Genomic DNA, 21420 nt, shown 5'->3' on the forward strand with positions numbered 1-21420 from the left:
TTCTCTATAATTTTTAGAAGTAAAATAAAATAGTCAAAACACATATAAAATAAAAAAAAAGTTTACGATAATTATTTCATAATTGATTATTTATCATAATTATTACAGCTGATAGTGCCTTTAGTCTTTACTTTCATCACCGATGTTTATGAATTAGTCTTTTTTTTTTTGTTTGCAATCTGAAATAGAAATAATACTCGCTCCATACTTCAGTTCTACCAAAAGTAAAAGAACAATCTCAAAAAACATTGATATATAATTTCTTAAACTATAAAAGGAAAACGATACAATTATTCTAACGTTTGGAAGGTTTTTATGATACCTTCTTATTTAGTGATGTTATTATAACAAAACAATAATTATTCGAATTATCTAGTTACAAAAGTGTGCCTTATAGGATTTTTGGAAATATTTTTTTGATTAAAATATTTTTTTATAAAAATTCTTCACGTTCTCTAAGGAACTGCAGAAGAAAACAGACATAAGTTATTGCCAGTTTTTACAGAGTATGTTATATAACATAAGTTATTTCCCCCTTAAGCATAAAAATTCAGATTGTCTAAATTGAAATTTTAAACAGGGAAACTTATATTAATAGTATTATATTAATAGTACTTATTATTATATATTAATGGTATAGTTTTATTTTACGATGCACATATTTTTATTTTAAAGAAGCTGCAATAGAGATACCTAATCCACCCATGTTGGACAAGGTCAAATTACACGAACAGATGAATAAGCCAATCATTTTGAGTGAAAATGTGATTTCAATAAGCACAAGATATATTTTATTTTATAAAGGTCACTGAACAGCAGACCCAAATTTTGGGTTTACGACACAACCAATGTTCAACTTCGTAGCCTTATAATTTTGAACCTAATACAGAAGACAAGGGAACCCCTGGATTAAGTATTTGGAGAAATTTGTCTCATGGAAGAATTATTGATGGAGCTAACCGCATTTGCGTTACACCCGCATTTGCGTTACATGCGTTACATACCGCGGAAACCTCCCACTGTTAGCCTCAAGACAAGGGGACTCTAAGCCATGATCGGTCTGCCAACAACAGCACTGTGATCAGTGCGAGCCGGATACTAAAAATACTACATGAAAATACTAAAAGTATTAAAATTTCAGCTCTATCTAATTTAAAAATCTTATATGTAATGAGCTACAGAAAAGTTTCATTGTTTTAACGAGAAAAAGATAATCATGCATTTATGACTATTTTACATTCTTATTTTATAAAGAAAATATATATGTATGAAATTTCTTCCCTGCTGAACATTGATCTCCAAACATTAAAGTGGAATTTTAAAAAATGAAATTTCAACTAGCATCAACGTTAACTTTCTACCTTTATCAAATTTTTCTAAGAACCATATATGCGAATTATATTACATAAGAATTTGTTTAATAACTTTGTGAACAAATTATATACATCTGTAATTGCAAAAACAATTCAAACAATTTCTTCTCAATTAAAAAAAAATGAATAATAATAATAATAATTTATTCATTTTAGTGAAATTCTTATTACTCCTGAATAATCCTTCATTTATCTCTTGTATTGTTAAAAATATCTAGATCATAAATATTTTAATGAATCAAAGAGTTAGTAAAAATAGAAAAAAAAGGTCTTAATTTTCATTGTGAAGTCTTATGCGAAAAAACAATAAAATGTTTTATTATTGTTATTTCAATTTAGTTTTTTCATCAAATAAAATTCAAATAAATAAAACTTATATACAGCTGTCGTATATATTTCAAATCGAGGAAATAATTTTCTGAACATGTAATATAATGTTAACACAAAATAAAAACAACGGATTTATAAAACTGTTTTTATACCTGAAAATTGGAGTTCATATTAAGGAACAAAAAAAGCACTTACCAATGAATATTATTCACACGGAACGATAAACTTTTCACATTGTAAAATATACTGCAAGTTTATCATTTTTTCACAACAAAAGTATTCGGTTTTAAAAGTCGATGTTCGAAAAGGTCACTCAATCCACGTGACAATCCAACTGACTATCTATCATAAGAATATAATGTAGGAAGTGTACTCTAAAACAACTAAAAAACGAAGTTTTAGCGGAAACAGACCATCCACTTGCATCATCGACCGAAACTCACAAGCGATTGAACAGTACCTGGACAACGCTGAAACATAAAAATCCCTTTTCTCCCGATACATGTTTTCCCTGCTCGGCTTTTTTGAAAGGAAGAAAATCCCTAATGTTGGATTCTCCGTATCACCCGCAGACTATAATTATTAAAGACGAGAATCAAAGCTCAATAAGATATAGCAATGAAAAACAGGTAACAAATTTGATTTAAAGCAAAATTAATTTTAAAATAGGAAATATAATTTGACACTGAAGTAATTTTTGCGATGCTTTGCTCTTAATTTTCTTGTTAATGTACAGTATGCAATAAAAAAAAAGAAGAAAAAAAAAGAATGAAAGAAAAAAAGAGAGAAAAACGGACCACTCTGAATAACTTTTTATCTAATGAATGCATCTTCACGTTCTCGGAATCAATCCTAATGTTTCGATGGAGTAACTTCAATATGCTAATTAATTAGTTCTGACGATATTTTAACTTGCCAAATTAGACACAAAAACTCACTTTCTCTGGATAAACATGCTTATTTTTCACCTCATGTGGATTTCTGCTCTTGAAAATGTAAGGGGTAGGCGCAATCTGGGAGAGATTGTCCAAATAGTTTAGTCAGGACAGCGGTCCGAAGTTTGGACCCCTTAATGTTAATTTTATTTTTTTGCGTATTTCGCATACTTCTAAAAGTTTTTAAGCGAATCGGAAAATGTTTATACACAATTATATTAATTGAATAAATGTTTACACACAATAATTTACTAATACCGAGATAATTCAACGAAAAAAAAAATACATTTTAGTAAATATTTATTGTTTTTAACTATTTTATTTACAAATTGTTTTCAAAATACAAATTTCGAATGAAATCAGTCAAACAGTTCCTGAGAAATCATACATTTAAAATTCAATTTCTCAGAAACTAATCGACCGATTTTGCTCTAATTTTGCACTTTGGAATCGTAAAATTACGTTCTTTTTAATGATGGGGAAAATTATATACCTTACAATTCAAAATTTGTTCAACTATTAATAAATAAAATTATTAAAAATAATAAATACTTACTAAAAGTTATTTTTAGCATGGAATTATCTTAGGATAAACAAATTTTAAAATTGTGCGTAAAAATTTCTAAATTCACTTGAAAAGTTCTCGAGATATGGAAAAATACGCAAAAAAGTAAAATTAACATTAAGGGGTTCAAACTTTGGACAGCTTTCCTGACTTTCTTTCCCAGATTGTGGTATATTTTGAGGATCAAAAATCCGAATCCATCGAAAAAAAGATATGTTATCCAGAGTATGTCCCACAGTATGGTCCAAAATGCTGCGTTAAATGTACAAAATCCAGATGCCAGAACGTTTTTACCTTTGATTTTGTTATTTTAAATATCGTCTGCAGTAATTAATAAGCATATTTGATGTCACCCCCCTTTGATGTCACTCCAACCATTAAGACTGAGTCTTAGAATGGGAAGATCATAAGTTATTCAGAGTGGACCGTTTTCATTTTGCTCACTGTACACATTTATATTTTACACTTTATATATTATACACATTATTATATTATACACTTTATTTCTATGAAGAAAAATGCCTTGCCGGAATAAATCTTGTGTGAGCTGCAAAAGAACAAAAAACTTCTAGTTGTATTTTAAATGCTTATTAAAGTATTGCAATATGAGGAAAAATATTTACCATTATCTTCTCTCCCTACCATATCATACGCCGTTGTGATGGAGCTTAGTAAACGATAAACGACGAAATTTTATAATGATCTAGTTTAGTTTTCAAAATGTTTTTTTTATTGCTAAAATTCAATCAACATTAATTTATTATTAATTTACCGGACAATATTATTGTGCATGAATGCAGTAATAAATTTTACAATATTTCAAAGACCAGAAATATATTAAAAGAAATATTTAAAAGAAAGAAGGTTACAAGTACACTAAACATGTACTAAACCAGGTTATTATGCAGATTGACGAATGAGTGGATTGAACTTTAAGCCCAAGCTTGTTCATGCATCAACTTGTATTGAAATTTTAGCAGTAAAATTCCAATTTAAATTTAAACTTGCTTAAATTTATATTTCTATGACGATGCCTCTCTGACCAAAAATATACAGATAGATTTTGTATAATTTTTCATTAGTTTTAAATATATTTTTTTAAATTAAGACACCTTCGCTTTATATGCTATTTCTATTTCAAGCAAAGTTAAAGGTAAGATGCATCATTTTATAATGCTTACACAAAGAATACCAAACCAGCTTACGTCATTTTGTTTAAAAATTGAAAAGAAAATTTCCTTTTTTTAATGTTTAAGCTTGCCTGTTACGATGTTGTTGAAAATAAAAAAACGAATCTACCATATCCTCCAACATTTCACTAGCTGTGATAGAATTTTGAAACATATCTGACTTATTAATTGTTTCGCAGGAACATTTTCTACTTTTGAAATAAATTTAAATGGATTAAATGTAGAGTTTAATGGCACATGAACTGTATCGGCTATTGCCCTGTTAAGGTTGGGTATAGAAAGTATGAAAAAGTTGCAAAAAAANTAAATAAAAATTTCACATGAAAATGGCTTTTTTATGTGATCAATATTTGTTCACTAAGATGTGTTAAACTTAGATTATTAAAGGCAGAATAATCAAATTGCATTAGCGTAATTGATTTTCCATCTTAAAATTTCGCTGCGGGAGTTCGTATAGACACATAAATGGTTTTTATACGCTATTCAACAAATATTTGAGAGACAATAGGAAAACACATGCTCCATATAGATTTTCGATGATGTGTAAAAGTAATCATTTTATTGATTTTAGGTCATGTTTTCAAATCAATGGCCTAACATAAAATGCTAATTAGGTAAAATAAATTAAAACACCTTTTTGCATTTGGGAAATGCATCTATCACTTCGTTTTAGATTAAGTTGTGTAGTACCTTGACATTTGAATTAAATGGTATTCTGTGAGTTTGACATTTAACACTTCGTGCTGAACAAACTTCAATAATTCAAACTTTGAGCGCTTTGCCCTAAAAATTTTATCAACAAGCAATCTTTATTTAGATTTATCAACAAACAATCTTTGTTTAGATTCATCAACAAACAATCTTTGTTTAGATTCATCAACAAACAATCTCAACACTTATGTTTAGATTCATCATTGTTAATTATAAAAATAAAGCAAAATCAGAACAACCTTTGCACTTATGGTAAGCTTCATCATTGTTAATTATAAAAAAATATCAGAGGAGTGTAATGTTTATAAAATGGAAAAGTATTATAGTACTTTGCATTATAAGCTTCAAATTTAACGCTTCAAGCGAGACGAACTTCAACTGGAAAACTTTGCACTAAAAAGTCGATATGAACGACGTTTTCACTTGTATTCTGTTTCACCGGCGTTATTAAATGAAAAATACCAAAGATTGTATTATTCTCAAAGTAGATAAGTAGAGGTAAAAATTGAATACTGTACAGCATAAGTTTGTCTCATTAACTGTATGATTTAATTTCACGATTGCCGAATGTGCAGTAAAACTTCGACTACAACAAACTAAATCTTTTGACAAAACGAATATTAAAAGAAGCAAAAGAACTAGTAAGAAGATTTTGGGATCGTGGAACCCGTCCTTATATGGAGAAAGTAAATCGTATGAGGAGCTAGTGATTTTGATATAAATGAATTCTATGTTGTTTCATTTAGGATGATTTGAATTGTTTTTTAAGGTGGTGAGTATTAATTTTATCAATGCAAATATCACATTTTATTAAAAATATATATATAAAGTGCAATAAAAATGTTGGTTTTATAGTATAAAATAAGTAGTACGAGTAATACTTTTTCTAGTGCATTAAATCTTTATCTGCAAATAAATTATTGATTTTTATGAAGCAACGAATTTTGATTTTAGTATCAAAATGTTCAGAAAGTTTTATTCAAATCGAGTTTTTGAATACTTCAGATAATTTGAGATTTTTAAAATGTGGAAAAGGGTACTAAGCGTCATTTATTAAAAATATTGGTTTTTTTTCTCTAAATTTTATGTATTTATTTATTTTTTGTAAAAAGATCGTATTTTATTCCTATTTAACTAAACAATACTAATTCATCACGTCAAGTTTTTGAATCTAATTTATATCAGTAGATGCAGGCACTAAGATGGCAGTGACAATCTGCAAGTGTTTTTGGAGTGAAAGAAAGTTCCAAGAGCATCTGGCAACAAACAGTCGACATGTAACCTTAGAAAGCTTCCTTTATGACAACAAACTTAGATACCAAGAATGCAAATGTTATGACCCGAACATTTTAAGGGAGTTTAGATTTCGTCAATTAGATGCTTAAAAGTAAACATAAAACATAATCTAAGTTCCTATTGTCAAACTATAAACTTCAAAGCTATTTTACGTAAATTCACTAAATTTTCACTTAAAATCTTCACATGCAAAGTCATTAAATCATTTTAGTTTAATCGAAACATATTTAGTACAATTGTATGTACAATTGTATGTACAATTGTATGCATAATTACAGAGCTCTATACATTATAAATTCTTCTATTTATTACAACAGTAAACAGTTAGTTCAATGAAATACTTAATCAAGTTATGAACAATCTCTAGAAAATAAAGTAATTTAAAACTGATATTATTAAATATTTGTTTTTCATTGATGCTTTCTTTAACACGTTAGTTTCTGATCTTGCGTCAGGGCGGAATGCTCTGGCGGTGTTATACAGGGTCTATCACAGGCTGACTCGAAACCGGCAGCGAACAGGACAAGGCTTTTTAATTCAGCCATATTCAATTCGAAGAAAATTTTGCATAGTGATGCTCACGAAAAGTTGTTACAGATAAGTAAAATTTAATAAATAAAATTTTTGAACCCGTGAATTTTTAATTAATTAAATAATAAAACATAACATCTACGTAAAAAAAATACAATGCTTTATTTACAGAGATAACATTATACAATGATAACTATACGGTCGACATTTATTAAAAAATATATTTCTGTTTTAAAGTAAATTTCTATACAAAATGCAGATACAAAAACAACATAGTTTGTTTTCTTACGTAACACAAAACATAAATAAAAGATTAAGTAGGATAGAATAGCTACAATTGGAATTTTGCAGGAAAATAGCTACTAGAAAATAAGATTTAATTCATAATTTTAGATGATCGTTAAAATTAACTTTAAATGCAAAACTAAGCATTAAGGCTTATCAATGCTGTGCAGATCAAATAGGAAAATTTAATTTAAAAATTTGAAGGAAGGAATTTAAAGATAAATAAATAATGTTAAGCAGTTTTCTTTTAAAATTTAATTCTAGAAAAAAACTTTTTTTCTCAATAATATGAGCAAAACACTTAGGGTCCTAAAATTCAATATAAAGTCTCAAAAATGATTAAAAACTGTCACTTTGGAGTTGATATTTACAACAGATAATTTAATGCAGAATAAGAGTTGGAGCAGCATTCCTCCACTCACAGTTGGAGCAGCATTCCTGGATCAGATTCGTGGAATCTATAGTTCCGCGAATATGGTTCCACAGTAATACTTATATCCGTCTTTGAAAGTGATTTTAACAACCTATCTATACATTATTGAATAAAAACTATTACCTATTTTGCGACTGTTGCTTAAAAATTGTGTTTATTTATTGTATTATGAAATAATCTTAAATACAAAATTATTATCAGTTTTTTAAACTGAGATGATTAAGCAATGAACAAATATAGAAAACAACATTATAAAATGAAAAACGCATTTCACAACAGAAAACAATCTGCAGTAACTATTTGCAATAATTAGTTAATTTTTCTCACAAAATAAACTATTATCAGTAATGCACTTATGAATAATACATTAAGCAAATCATTTAATAGCTATTTTTTTAATACCTTTAATGCATAGAAATTCGTAATTAAGAGAAGTAACGTAGTACACATAAAACTCAAGAAAGTAAAGTAACCATCACGTTTGACTGATTATAAAAAAGAAATAAGTAGTTAAAAAGACTACATTTCACAATAATTTTTCTTTCAAGGAAATGTCTTTATAACAATATAGCTACACAAAATTTACAACTGTACAACTTATTCATTTATAAACCTCTTTAATAGCAATCTTTATTTTTATTATATGACAAAAATATATTTTCAGTTAGATAAACTTTTTCTGAACTGTTCACAGTTTCAAAAAATACAGTTGAGGTTGTAAATGCAATAATGGATCAGTCATATCAACCCAGTTTGAAATGAATGGCTTCCACACATTATAGTTTTATTTTCGGTGCTTTTTACTCGTAGTTACTAAGCATAGGTAGACTTAAACTCTCTGCATAAAAATGAGAATGGCAACTTGGTCAGTTGATCTAGCACCATTGTATCCATTGCTATACTTGAAGACAGTCACATACCAAAGCATAAACACAAAGACTGCCTTCTTCTGTTGTTATGAGTTAATCGATAATCAATTACGCTAAATAATTCGTTTTAATGCATTAAGAAAATACAGGGCGTAATCAATTTGAAAAAGTTACTAACAACGCTTTTTTTTACAAATCGATGTGTCTTTACCATTTGTTATTTCGAAGAAAAACAATGGTGAGTTTTTCTTATAGCATTTAAACAACAGTATATTTACATAAAATAACGTAAAAAGTTGTTATTGAAAATTCCACGTATATTCGTGTCGTCTTTTATCGATAACACTCATCTAAAACAGCTGAATTATTTTCGCCTTGGATTCCAAATATCTTCAAAATTACTTTGTACTTCATTCAGAGACTAATTTTTTTACAATCCACTTTAAGTTGAGATCCTTTCAAAAGTTTTAATTTTCCCTCACAAGTTCATTCCTTACTGTTTGACATTTTGTCTTCGTTTAGTTCAACTCTCTATTAAAAATAAAGTAAGTCTCTATTAGTTATTACATATTATGTAATACAATTATTTCGTTTAAGATAAAAATGCTAAATTTTTAAGCTAACGATAGGTTGGTTGGTTTGAGTTTAGTGGTGAAAGAGCTGGATTCAGATATAATTGCACAAATTTTAAGCAATACTAAGTACTGAAATTTATGAACTAGAATTATTTATAAACAATAGCTATGACAGTTAATAGCAATATGACAGTTTATAACAATAGTTATGACTAACAACTAAATTTAAAAGAAATAAAAGAGAGAAATTTATCAGGGTGTAGTTTTATTCTCATATTCATGGAACCTGTGGTTCTACAAATCTGTGTATTATCGTGATATCTATGTGTTATATAGATGATAAAAGGTATGTTCATATGAAAGAAGATTTATTAGATATAATAAATTGAAATGCTAGATGTAACAAATTAAATTGTAAGGTAGGCTTAACTTCGTAAGTAAGGTCGAATCTGCTTTACTTTGTAATGTAACAGTTTTTTTTTACAGTCAACATTAAATGTTACAAAAAGTTTTTTAATCAAAAAAGTGTCAAATAGAAACCATTTGAAAATTCAATATTAATTCTATTTGGAGCTAAAACTGTGAAATAAATACACTCTTAAAAACTGATTCAATTTCTCACTTTGAACCATATGGAGGGAGTTTTATGTGTGTGTTGCAAAATGACTGCAGCAGTGGACTGTAAGATTCAAAATTTTTTTTATATTTAATATAAGAAACAACAAAGCGTCTTTGGCGGACTGGAGTGGAGCGGTTGACCCACGTGATTCTCTGTGCAGAGAGAGAACGAGAATGCACTGTTATTTCCCGTGGCGCGTGATGAACGCCACTACCACCCACTCATGGCGGGTGTTAACTTTATTTCTTAGAATTGAGTATATCTTATTAAGCGTTAACACCATAATACAGTAAAAAGTAACTGCAGCCCTAGTAAATTGCCAATTTGAATCAAGTCTCTGTTCAAGTTGAGCTGTAGTATTGTGTAACAGAGTTAGAAGGATATATAATGATGTTGAACTTGGTTCCATATTAGGGTTGCAGCAAATTTAAGAGATATCGCCTCTTCAACTCATTCCGAAGTTTCAAACAGTGTAATAATATTAAGAGAAAAAAAAAGATTGAATTCTGAACATTCGTTGAGATTTGATTTGGAGAAAATGCAAGTCATCATACTGAAATTGGATACTCTATTCTTGCATTAAGATAATATTTTGAAAAAAAATCCTGTTGCTGAAGAATTTTTGCAGGATTTAATTCAGTAACTGGTAACTTGGCATCCTTAATAGTATATTAGGATATTATATAGGATAGTTATTTATAGGATAGGATTATTAGGATAGTATATTAGTGCATATTAGGAAAAACAAATATGTAACTACTCACTTGGTTAATGAGGGATTCGCTTCTTTCTGAAATTGCAGGGGACATTCCATCTTCACTGTGCCACCTCTTGGAAATGGGTGTGGGCCTCAGAGGTAACGTCGCATATGGTGAAGGATAGTCATTTGGTGGAGCAGGTGTCGAACACCACAAAAGAGGACGAGAATTCACGTCCACGTAGCGAAAGTTAGATGTGTGTCTAGACAGGGGCGTACTTCTTGAGGTTGAAGGTTGCTCTGCAAAATCTGAAAAGAAAAATGAAAGCTTGTGTTGCTTTTCATGTTTTAAGTCCATATGGCAAATATTCATGTTCTGGTTGTGAAGATTTAAGATAAGAAAGTTCAGCAGCTCAAATCTAAAAATGGCCAATTCTAAATTAATCGAGCCAGTAGCTACATAATAGCGTGCTGAGCAAGTCGCCAATATTATTGAGAAGTCGGCAAAAATATCGCCCAATTGAGTTTTCCATAAGAAATACGTAAGAAGTTAATTTCTCTTTGATTAACATTAGAATTACACGACTTTCTTGCAAATTTTCTAATTGAACTGTTTATCTGGAGTCGTTCTGAGGTATTTAACCTCATAACAAAAGAATAACCACAAAATTATACACATATTTATAAATCCGTAACTATAGTAATATACGGAGTTGTTCAAAATGTTGAATTTAGTTTAATGAATAGTATTTAGTGAGGTATAAATTTATTAAGAGCAACCTAAATAACAATAAAAATAATTTTTTTTAACTCAGGTTCAATGCAGTCCCTTTTGACTCTAAATGGTTACCAACATGAAAATGAAATAGCCGTGTTATGCCGTAAAAGTTCGCAATGGTTTCGTAGTTTCATAGGAACTAGTGATATAACAGCAGTGACAATCTGGCATAAAAACTAAAAAAATACTAATAATTCTGAAAGAAAAAAAGAATTTGCGTAAAATTAAAATTAAGATGAGACTCAAGACCACAGGGTTCTTATGCAATAGTTTACGCTATCACTGCCCTAGTGGCCGTTAACGCGATTATCAACGCCCAAGCGTTAGTAAACAAATCTTCGAAATTTTCTCGTTCTTTCAGTTTGCAGACTGGTTATATCCAAGTTATATTTCATAAAATACAAATTAAATAAATTTTGTCTAACGTTTTGAATAGCTCTGTATAACATATATTAACCACTTTTACTGCCAATTATTTTGATTTTTTTCATTGTTTAGATGGCAAAAGTTCTATTGCTTGCGTAACAGTTAATAGACGATTATAATCATTATTTATGTCACAAATAATTAATAAATGCTATTAATTTCACCTTTAAATGCGTTATTTATAAAAAGAAAGCTAAACAAACGCATCACCACCATTCGTTATTTCGAAGTTATCCTCAGTGTAGTTATGACATTATTATAAGATTTCAGTAAGAGAAGCTGAATAGTAGTTAATCAATTTGAAGAAAGCGTGTGCTAGTTAAATTTTGATGACGTCAAACATTATTCATTGCAGAAAAGCATACAGTGGTAATAATTAAAATTACCTAAATGTAACGGGTAAAAAAGCGCTGAGAAACGTTTAAAAAGATTTTTTTTTTGTTAAAATCTTAGAGAACCTTCACCTTTTGGTTCGTTGATTTAACCAACTTGGGTTTTTTGCATTACGACTAAAATTACTGAAATATAACAGGCAAAAAAGTGTTCAGAAGCCATCAAAATGATTTTTTAAAATCTTAGAGTACCTTCATTTTCATGGTAATTTAAGAAAAAAATTGGCTATAATATGCATTATGTATACAGTGAATTTATTATTCAATGAATTACCACTCAAAGCATGTCCATCTCTTTTTAGACTGCTGTGACTAGTGACACGTGTTACATACACGCATGCTCCAGCTATTACACATACAATGACAACACAGGATATGACTACACTAAGAGATATGACCAATGTGGTTTGGTGGGATACTTCTTGCATCTGCGTCATCGAGGAACGCTCAAAACTTGGATCTGAAATTAAGAAGAAGAAAAATTGAACCTTAGAAACAACTAAGAGGTGTACAATTTTTTTTTGCGAATTTTCATATTATTTGCTATGCTCAAATAAATGAGCATAGACTAAGATGAACTATTAAAAATTTTACCTTTTAGACATAAATTTAGACATTATATTAATGCTTTTAAAAGTTTTTCATATTTTACTTCTTAAAATGAACCTATGTTTGATACTGCTGTCCTCAAATTCTAATGTCTTAACATACTTAAATGATATTGATCTAAAAGCGGAGAAATGAAATCGAGAGTAGAAAACTATCTGATTGAAATAATGGCAGGTTTTGGGGTAATATAATAATAAACCCTACTTTCAAATTATTCAAAACAGCGTTTTTAGTGAAGAAAAAAAAACCTTGGATTTCGATGCAGACACACTGAGATCTTTCTGCGTATTGTCCAGCTTTCTAGTGAAAAATCCGAAACCTTCTTACGAACTTATTTATTTGCTTATTTGGTTAGAGTACAGTTCGATGTTAAAATATCCCCTTCATGAAATTATTTGGCTTATTGTATTATGTATACTTAAAAGTACCCCAAGCTTTTTAATTGAAAATACGTAGCAAAAAGAATCTACCTATTAAGAAATGTTAATAATTTCTTTTAAATTAAGATTTTTCACAAAAATATTGCATTGGTTTCGTTTTACAAATTCCATTAGATTCTTTTTAAACCCAACTACAAACTCTAAGACGGTTTTTCTGGGTGTATCAACGAGGATAATCTTCATCCAAAGTGGAATTTTATAATACACAAAAGGCACTTGGAAACATAAATGCTTCTTAAAAGAAACTATAATCAGCCACTAAATCTTTTAAGATATTTGCTTAAATGGGTAAAACATATAAGTGTGAACTTGAAATTAAAGTGAATGGATAAGATATACAGGGTGTCCCAGGATTATTGAGGCAAACTTTAAGGGAAGGTTGGAGGCATCCTAAGATCTCTACTACCAAGATCTCCATTACGCTCTTGTGATTTAAGCAGCATGGATTTCATTTATTGGAATTACTGAAAAATGCCGTGCAAGCAACACACGGAATTCGAAATGGTTGCAGGAATCGTTTGTACTGTTGAAGATATACAACAAAATCCAGGTATATTTGAGCAAATCCATCAAACCATGGCCCGACGGTGTAACGCATACATCTCTAGCTATGGTAAAAACTTTGAACATCTTTTGTAACATTTTCACAAATCATCCACCACAGCACATGCAATATTTGATTAATAAATATTTCAGATGATCTCGGTCTTGTGTCTCTTTGCTTTTTGTACCTGTCATACTACTTCCCCATGATGCTTCCGTCCATGGGTTGTTATGCAATTCTGTGAATACTTATGCTGTCCCTTACCTCCCCTTAAAGTTTGTCCCAATAATCCTGAGACAGCCTGTGTAACAAAAATGATCCTGGCTGTGCTTTTCTGGATTGACATTGAATTTTGACATTGAAATGAGTGTGAATTTTGCATGAGTAACTTTCCTTTAAATGGAATTATGTATTGGATATCCCAGATGGAATGAATGACTGAAAGTTAATCAGAGTCTTCAAGTTATTATACACAGAAATAAATTCTTACCAGACGTTCTAACGCTCACTGTCATCGAAGGATTGCTCTGTTCATTGCCACAGATCGCTTGCAAGTAAAGATAATAGAGAGTGTTTTCCTCCAGATCTGAGAGTACATAAGGTCCAGTATGAGAACTTGGAATGAATCTTTCTTCCCATTTTTTGCCTTCAGCTCTATAGTGCAAAGAATAGCCTGAAATGATGGATAAATTCAAATATTTTCTACTAAACGAAACGATGGATAAATTCTAAATATTTATGTAGATATAGATTTTAATATTGAAAAATCGAAGAATAGATGAATCAAGTTGGCATTGATTTAACTAAGTCATTATTTTAAGGTGTAAATGCATATTATAAGCGATTTCTGTTACACACAGGTTATCAAAAATTGCGTTAGCAGATATTAGTTGGCAATTTTTTTTTGTTTCAAATTTAAATTCGAATAACAATAGCACGATCTATATTAAATACATTATCCGAAGGTTTATTTTTCTTGTAAATATTATTTTTACGCTCTCGATCTACCTTTGCGATCTTATTTCTTTGTTCTACATATTTCGGTTTTTAATTTCGTATTACATAGTTGTTTCCCATTTCTCCGTTCGGTCTTTTGTCTCCTTTCGCTTAATCAAGTTGACATTAAACATGCAATAATTAATGCACGCTTTTACTAGTGTTGATTTAGGAAATGTAAGAACTTGACACATCAGTCCAAGAAGAAGGCAAAGCTCTGTGAACCTAGCTTTAAAATTTAGTAACCAACTTCGATTTAAGGTTCCTAGCTGATTTATCTCATTACGTTTTCAAATCGCTCTTATTCTGCTGACGCACAATAATTTGATTTTAGGGTACCTTTCTCTCATCGTAATACAATTTATCACATTTTAATCCTCAACAGACATATGCTTGTAAGATTGGTTGAATGAACCTCATTATTCTACTACGTGCGTTATTGTGTAGTTGTTCCCTTAAACATGTTAAGCATGTTGTGCTATCGGCTCTATTGCTTGCAATATATGCTGCGCTATTGGTGTATTTATTGTCTATCTACTTTCAATTAATTCATTTTCGGCCAAAGGTGCGTAAACACACCATTTCAATAAATGTTTTTTTTTATTAACACTGTGACTTATATTTGTCACTAATTTTATTTTTCGGCTATTTTTAAAGGTTCTGAAGACGTTTATAAAAATATTTGTAGAAAATTAGAGTAAACACTTTCTGGTAAAAAATCTTCAAACTGCGGTAATTTTTTTTTCTTTTCGTAAAAAAGCAACTTGAAACGGTTATTGACAAATTCAACTTTTGAAAATTTACAATTATTCTATTTAAGATCAATCATATGCTTTTATGTTGGATTAAAGTTAGTTACGAATTCTGTAAATAAAATAGAAATAAAACAAATGTCATGAGAAATTAGTGTTCAATTATATGATTTGTTTATTGATTTGGCCGTTTGTTTATTGATTGGTGTATATACGCACCATTTTGTTTCTTAAATATAATATTTTTCTTGCACGAAATTTTTTTGAGTCTTAATGTAATTTCAACATAATTCAATGAAAATAGTGTCACATTTTATAAAATTACTATGCTTACCTTAAAATGGTTAACGCTATATATAGCATTTTTATTTTACTTTTTGATGTAATTAAAGCGTTATATAAATTGAATCTGTTTTATTCAGTTACTAATATGATTCTATAGAGCCCATGGCTTGGCTCAGCATGTTTTTTTTTAACTTAGTGTCATTCAATTCACAATCATTTCAGTTATATTTTCAAATGAATTAAATTAATGGTTTAAGAAAAGTTAATGTTAAATAAGTATAATATATTTCTCAGTATTTTTAATTAATTTTCTGTGGTATAATAATTTGTTTTGACAGTTAGGTGAATTTCAAAGTAAAATTGTAATGCCACAAATTCTGTGAAGAAAGCAGGCATCAATTTGATATGAAAATTTTATAAATTTACACCGCTTTCATGCAATTGAAATATTTAAGAAATAAAAAGATGGATGAACTAAGTCCTTAGTTGTAGAACAAGGAGAAATATATCTCCTTTATATCCATTTTGGTTTCACATTTACAATATTTTTACAATTGGTTAAAACATGTACATTAGAATATACAAAATTCATTGAAAATATTTTTTTAATTACCAATATGATAATTAAGTTTATATCTCAAGCCTAAAAATTCATTTTCAAATTACTTAGCATCTATATATTAATCCTCAGATTCTAAGACATTAAATCATTTTCATTGTGACTTGTCGCACCCAAAGCTGTAATTGGCATTCGATCGATTTATTCTTAGAAGTGGAAATATTCCAAGATATGAGTCAAGCCAGCCGCGTTTTCGAAGCTATTAACTTCCACATCACGTATGAAGTAAGTATAGCTATTCTAAGTACACAAATTACTTGCGTGTTATAAAATGTTTTTAGATTGTCACAGACGGTCAATGGCAGATATTATTTATATTACGAAAGGTTTCGCTTCGAAAGATTTTATTTTATTAACGTTAAACATTTATGTCTTATTATTTTAAATAAATAACTAAGTTTCATATGCTCTAAACAAAAACCTCTTTAAAAAACTTCAAAAACCATGCTTTTAGATTCGATTTTTTAAACTGCAGGGTTATTCATAATTCACTCCGGGGTTTCGAAGAGTTATAGTAAAAAAACGAAGACGAATATGGTAATAAAGAACATATGAAATTAATCCGAAAGTATTCAAGTTTTAATTTAAGCAGTTGCCGGTAGATGGCAGTAACATGTACCACTGAAGCCAGTTNAACTACATTTAGTTAATAATAGTTTTTTGTTTAATCTAACAAAATAAGTATCTTTTAAACTGCTCTCTGTATTTTCCATTTCAAAGAAGGGTTTCGAAATGTGCACATTTCTGCAAAGATCCTCCTCTTTCTCTTAATAATAAATATTTTGAGTTACTTTCCTTCTCTTTAATATGAAAATAGTGTAAGCTTTTGTTCAATTGTTTCACACATTCTGTAAACATTATAAATGATTACAGGTAACTATATCAAATGTTGTCCCCTACAGATGGGGTAATTATTGATCACTGGGGTAATTCCTGATCATTGCCATTTCTTTTTATGAATAGTATTAAAAATAGCTAATAAATAGCTAATTGTCTTTTCTTAAATAACAGTACATATTTATTAAGTGCAACAACTATAAAATATACTTTAGCTGTAATCACAAAATTTGTTTTTAACTGTATACAAGACAAATGTTTTCTGATTTACGCCATTTCTGGTTTGTCTTACCTTGCTTCTTTCTTAATTTTATGTGTGTACATTGTTAGATCATTGCTGATCACTAAAAATTTAAAATCTTTTAAATTCTAATTAAATTTTAAAACAAAAGAAGGTAGCATGGGATTCATCTCATATAGCCTCAAACTTCCAGTAAATATTAAAATTCTATTTTGAATAGTTTTTTCACAAAATAGATGTTTGCATTTTTTGAACAGGAATTACCCCAGGTCACCCTACTTATTATTTACCAATACATAATTATTAGACTTAATTGTTTAACTTGAACCATGAAACAGTCCAGTACATTAGGAATCACTCGGTTTTCCTACGGGGTTTTCCTTCTTTTTGTCAATTGTACAATTATATCAAGCGTTAGTCTATTTAATAATTAGTTACTCTAATTAAAGAGCAGTGATTAATAACTCTAACGATTAGTAATTTAGATAATTACTGAGGAATAGTGTTAAACTCAATAATTATTAACAAAATACTCTTAATACAAATGTATGATTAGTGATTAAACCTAACGATAAATATTTTAAAAAATTGCTAATGGTTATAAACAAGCAGGATGAAGCATCAGACAGCCGAAAGTCTGTTAGGTATTCCTGGGACGCGATTTATCTAAAACAGGAAACTTACATCGGTCCTACAAAGTTCACATAGTCATATCAATTAACGTTGTGGCATTCAAATCTAAACATCAATAAACAGTAAAAAAATAAAACTCTCAAATTTGTACCAAAACTAATTAAAATCGGATTGAATTCCTGAAATATTACTTCATGTCTTATTAAATTCATAAAATAAAATAAAACATAAATAAAATTAATCAAAATGGTTTCTTACGCAAATCACTTTTTCTGATATCCTCATTACCAGACCATTTTAGAGTAATCGCTGTCGCCGAACTCGATTCTATCCAAAGTACGGGAGGAACTAGATTTCCTGAAATTAAAATAAAAACGGAGGAGCATTTAAGTAAATTTCAAGAAAACTAGACTTAATTTAAAAAAATTAATTAGTTTAAGTATTCGTAGTTTTCTTTCGTTTTTATAAAAAGGATCTAAAATTACTTTAAAAAAAATTTTTCTACTACGCTGCACAAATACAACTTTAAAATTACAAGCCATAAATTTTAGTATGTTATAAAAAATGAATAAATAAATAAATATATAAGTAACTAAAAAAATAGAGAGATTTTACATAGCCCTTGTCTTGTGTCAACCTTAACGCTAATCTTTCTTTCTAGTCTTAGTGGCACTGCGATTTGTAGCGAATTTTTCGCTCATACGCCGTCAAGCTCAAAAAAATTTAGAATAAGGTGAAAATGGCAACACTTTACAAAATTTCACTAATAACCATCAAGATACCTTTATGGCTGTTGCAAACAGCTGTTACAACAGACAGCTGTTTGCTAAGCCTCCACAATATTGCGATCAACGACATGATAGGGCCAATATGAGCGGCAAACACTCCAACAGCTATTCAAAGGTACAAGATTATAGAAGTGCAATTTATGTTGGATTTTAAACAATGTTTAATTTTGATGTTATATTGTTCATGAAAATAACACCAAAGTATACTTAGAGAATATAACTATTCATTGAAAATATAATAATTTTCTCACCATTGTGAATTTTCTAGAAGAAAAAAAAAAACATCACATTAAATTTTTTGACTCTGTTTCTGATGATATTGACAGTGTTAAGAATCGGTCAAACAGTAATAAATATTATTTCGTTTTTTTTCTTCCTTTTTTGAATCACCTTATTTTTTGAGCGTTCGAATTATTTTATTGCACGTGCAGAAACAAACAACACAAAAATAGAGTTGTAGATGTACTGTATTGTACAGATGCACGGTATTGCTACAGATGTACTGTATTGTTATAGATGTACTGTATTGCTAAATTAACAAATTGCAAAATAATTGTGATCATCTTTGAAAATTAATTTCAACATAGCATTAAATGTGAAATTTCGTTAAATACTGTTATTTTTTGGTAGCCATAGCAGGACTCGAAAAAACTCAGAAATTTTACCCGTCCCCAAGGACGGCTTGTCCAACAATGTACCCGTCCTCCTTTGAAACTAACCCGTCGCTTCTAAATAAATAAAAATATAATTTTCTCTTATTTATTACAAACATTTATATAAATTTCCCAATGAATTAGTCATAGCTTTTGAATAAATNTTTTGCCGGAAATGCCAAGAGCCAATAAGGCACTCCAGGGATCTTTTACATGCTGCATAATCATACGACATGGCCGCTGAGGATTTTCTGCCGCTGAGGAATCCGGTGTCTGGGCCGGGGATCGAACCCGCAGACTTGGGCTCAGAAGGCCGACAACAAACCAACTGCGATGAATAAATAAATAAATAAATAAGTACATAAATAAATATATAAATAAATAAATTAAAAAATAGAGGGATTTTACATAGCGGTTGTCTTGTGTCAACCATAAAGCTAATCTTTTTTTCTACTCTTAGTGGCACTGCGATTTTAAGCGAATTTTCTGCTCATACGCCGACAAGCTAAAAAAATTTAGAATAAGGTGAAAACGGTAACGCTTTACAAAATCTCACTAATAACCATCAAGATACCTTTATGGCTGTTGCAAACAGCTGTTACATCAGTTAGCTGTTAGCTAAGCCTCCACAATATTGCGATCAACGACATGATAGGGGCAATATGAGCGACAAACGCTCCAGCACCTGTACTTTAAAGGTACAAGATTATCGAAGTATAATTTATGTTGGATTTTAAACAATGCTTAATTTTGATGTTCGTGAAAATAATACCAAAGTATACTTCAGAAAATATAATTATTCATTAAAAATATAACAATTTTCTCACCATTGTGAATTTTCTAGAAGAAAAGAAAACATCACATTAAAATTAATTTCAATATAGTATTACATGTGAAATTTCGTTAAATATTGTTATTTTTGGTAGCCATAGACAACGTTTCGACTAGTAATTGCAAAATTACGTTATATAAAATAATTGAAATTTCGAAATAACTTCAGCACATTGTAGTGACATTGCTACAAGGAACAATACGCAATATAATAATAATATAATTATATTACAACAATATGATTATAAAGCATTGACACAACAAGCTATTGATATTGCTCCCAAAATTTATAAAAATGTATGATGCCTTTCCTTATAAGAGTGGAACTGCCAACAGAAGATGGCGCTGCACGCACTGATCTACAATCAAAAACTGCAATTTCGACTTAGAACTGAAGCATTTTAAAAAATTGGAAGCTATAGTTAGTAGTGAACTCATTCTTGCCGAGGCACGTTGACATATTGACCGCACTCCATCGCAATTTATTCATGGTGTAGTTACCGAGAAATTATTATTTAATTGAATTGTTCAAAATGATGCTAATTCCATCTCTTAAATCGCAAAGTTAAATAACTTTAAGAGCAATACCTTTTTCTTTCGTTTTTCCTATCACCGGCATCGATATTGGTCCTTTGCCAGCACTGTTATAGGCTCTGATGACAACTTCGTATTCAGTTTCCTCCTGTAGATCATCCAGCACATACTCTTGCAACATTCCGGGACCTAGACGTGCCTCTTTGAAAATGTAGGGGCCAAAGGAATGATGACTTCGGTAACCAAGTTCATATCCTTGAATAGCACCATTCCGTTGATCAGGTGCTGGTGCCTGGTGAAGAAAAAAAGGAAACAAAATTGAGAATACTAATAATGATCTCTCTAAAATTAAATTAAAACATTATGCGTTGCTGAGCTTTGTGGTGTGATTTGTAAGTTTTTGTAATTTGCTTAATAATGTGGTTACTAAACGCGTAATTTGCGTAAGCTTTAATTTGCTTAAATGTATAGTATTACAGTTGCTTCTTTGAACCAAAGGACCAAAAGAATGATGACTCCGGAAACCAAGATCATACCCTTAAATAGAGCTATTCCATCGATCAAGTACTGGTGCCTTTCAAAAAAGGCATATAATTGAAAGTACTACAAGTATTTTTTTAAAAATTTTATTACAACGATATGAGTTGTTATGC

General features: G+C 29.6%; 2 protein-coding genes across 2 annotated transcripts in view; both read right to left on the reverse strand.

Moving 5' to 3' along the window:
- The window catches only part of LOC107442948 (zinc finger C2HC domain-containing protein 1A-like), a 45865-nt gene extending 43693 nt beyond the window's left edge, over positions 1–2172 (reverse strand). Inside the window, exon 1 of the mRNA XM_043046327.2 lies at positions 1899–2172. The gene's annotated coding sequence lies outside the window, so the exon portion shown is untranslated. The remainder of the gene's footprint in view (positions 1–1898) is intronic.
- A 4902-nt stretch (positions 2173–7074) lies between these two features.
- The window catches only part of LOC107444454 (cell adhesion molecule Dscam1), a 54843-nt gene continuing 40497 nt past the window's right edge, over positions 7075–21420 (reverse strand). Inside the window, exons 10-15 of the mRNA XM_043046326.2 lie at positions 20822–21059; positions 18220–18318; positions 14089–14271; positions 12280–12465; positions 10477–10718; positions 7075–9049 (exon numbers count right to left, since the gene is read on the reverse strand). Of these exons, the coding sequence (XP_042902260.1) occupies positions 9005–9049; positions 10477–10718; positions 12280–12465; positions 14089–14271; positions 18220–18318; positions 20822–21059 (993 nt within the window). The 3' untranslated portion in view covers positions 7075–9004. The remainder of the gene's footprint in view (positions 9050–10476; positions 10719–12279; positions 12466–14088; positions 14272–18219; positions 18319–20821; positions 21060–21420) is intronic.

This window comes from Parasteatoda tepidariorum, chromosome 8, assembly GCF_043381705.1.
Source record: "Parasteatoda tepidariorum isolate YZ-2023 chromosome 8, CAS_Ptep_4.0, whole genome shotgun sequence".
Classification (NCBI taxonomy): Eukaryota; Metazoa; Arthropoda; class Arachnida; order Araneae; family Theridiidae; genus Parasteatoda; species Parasteatoda tepidariorum.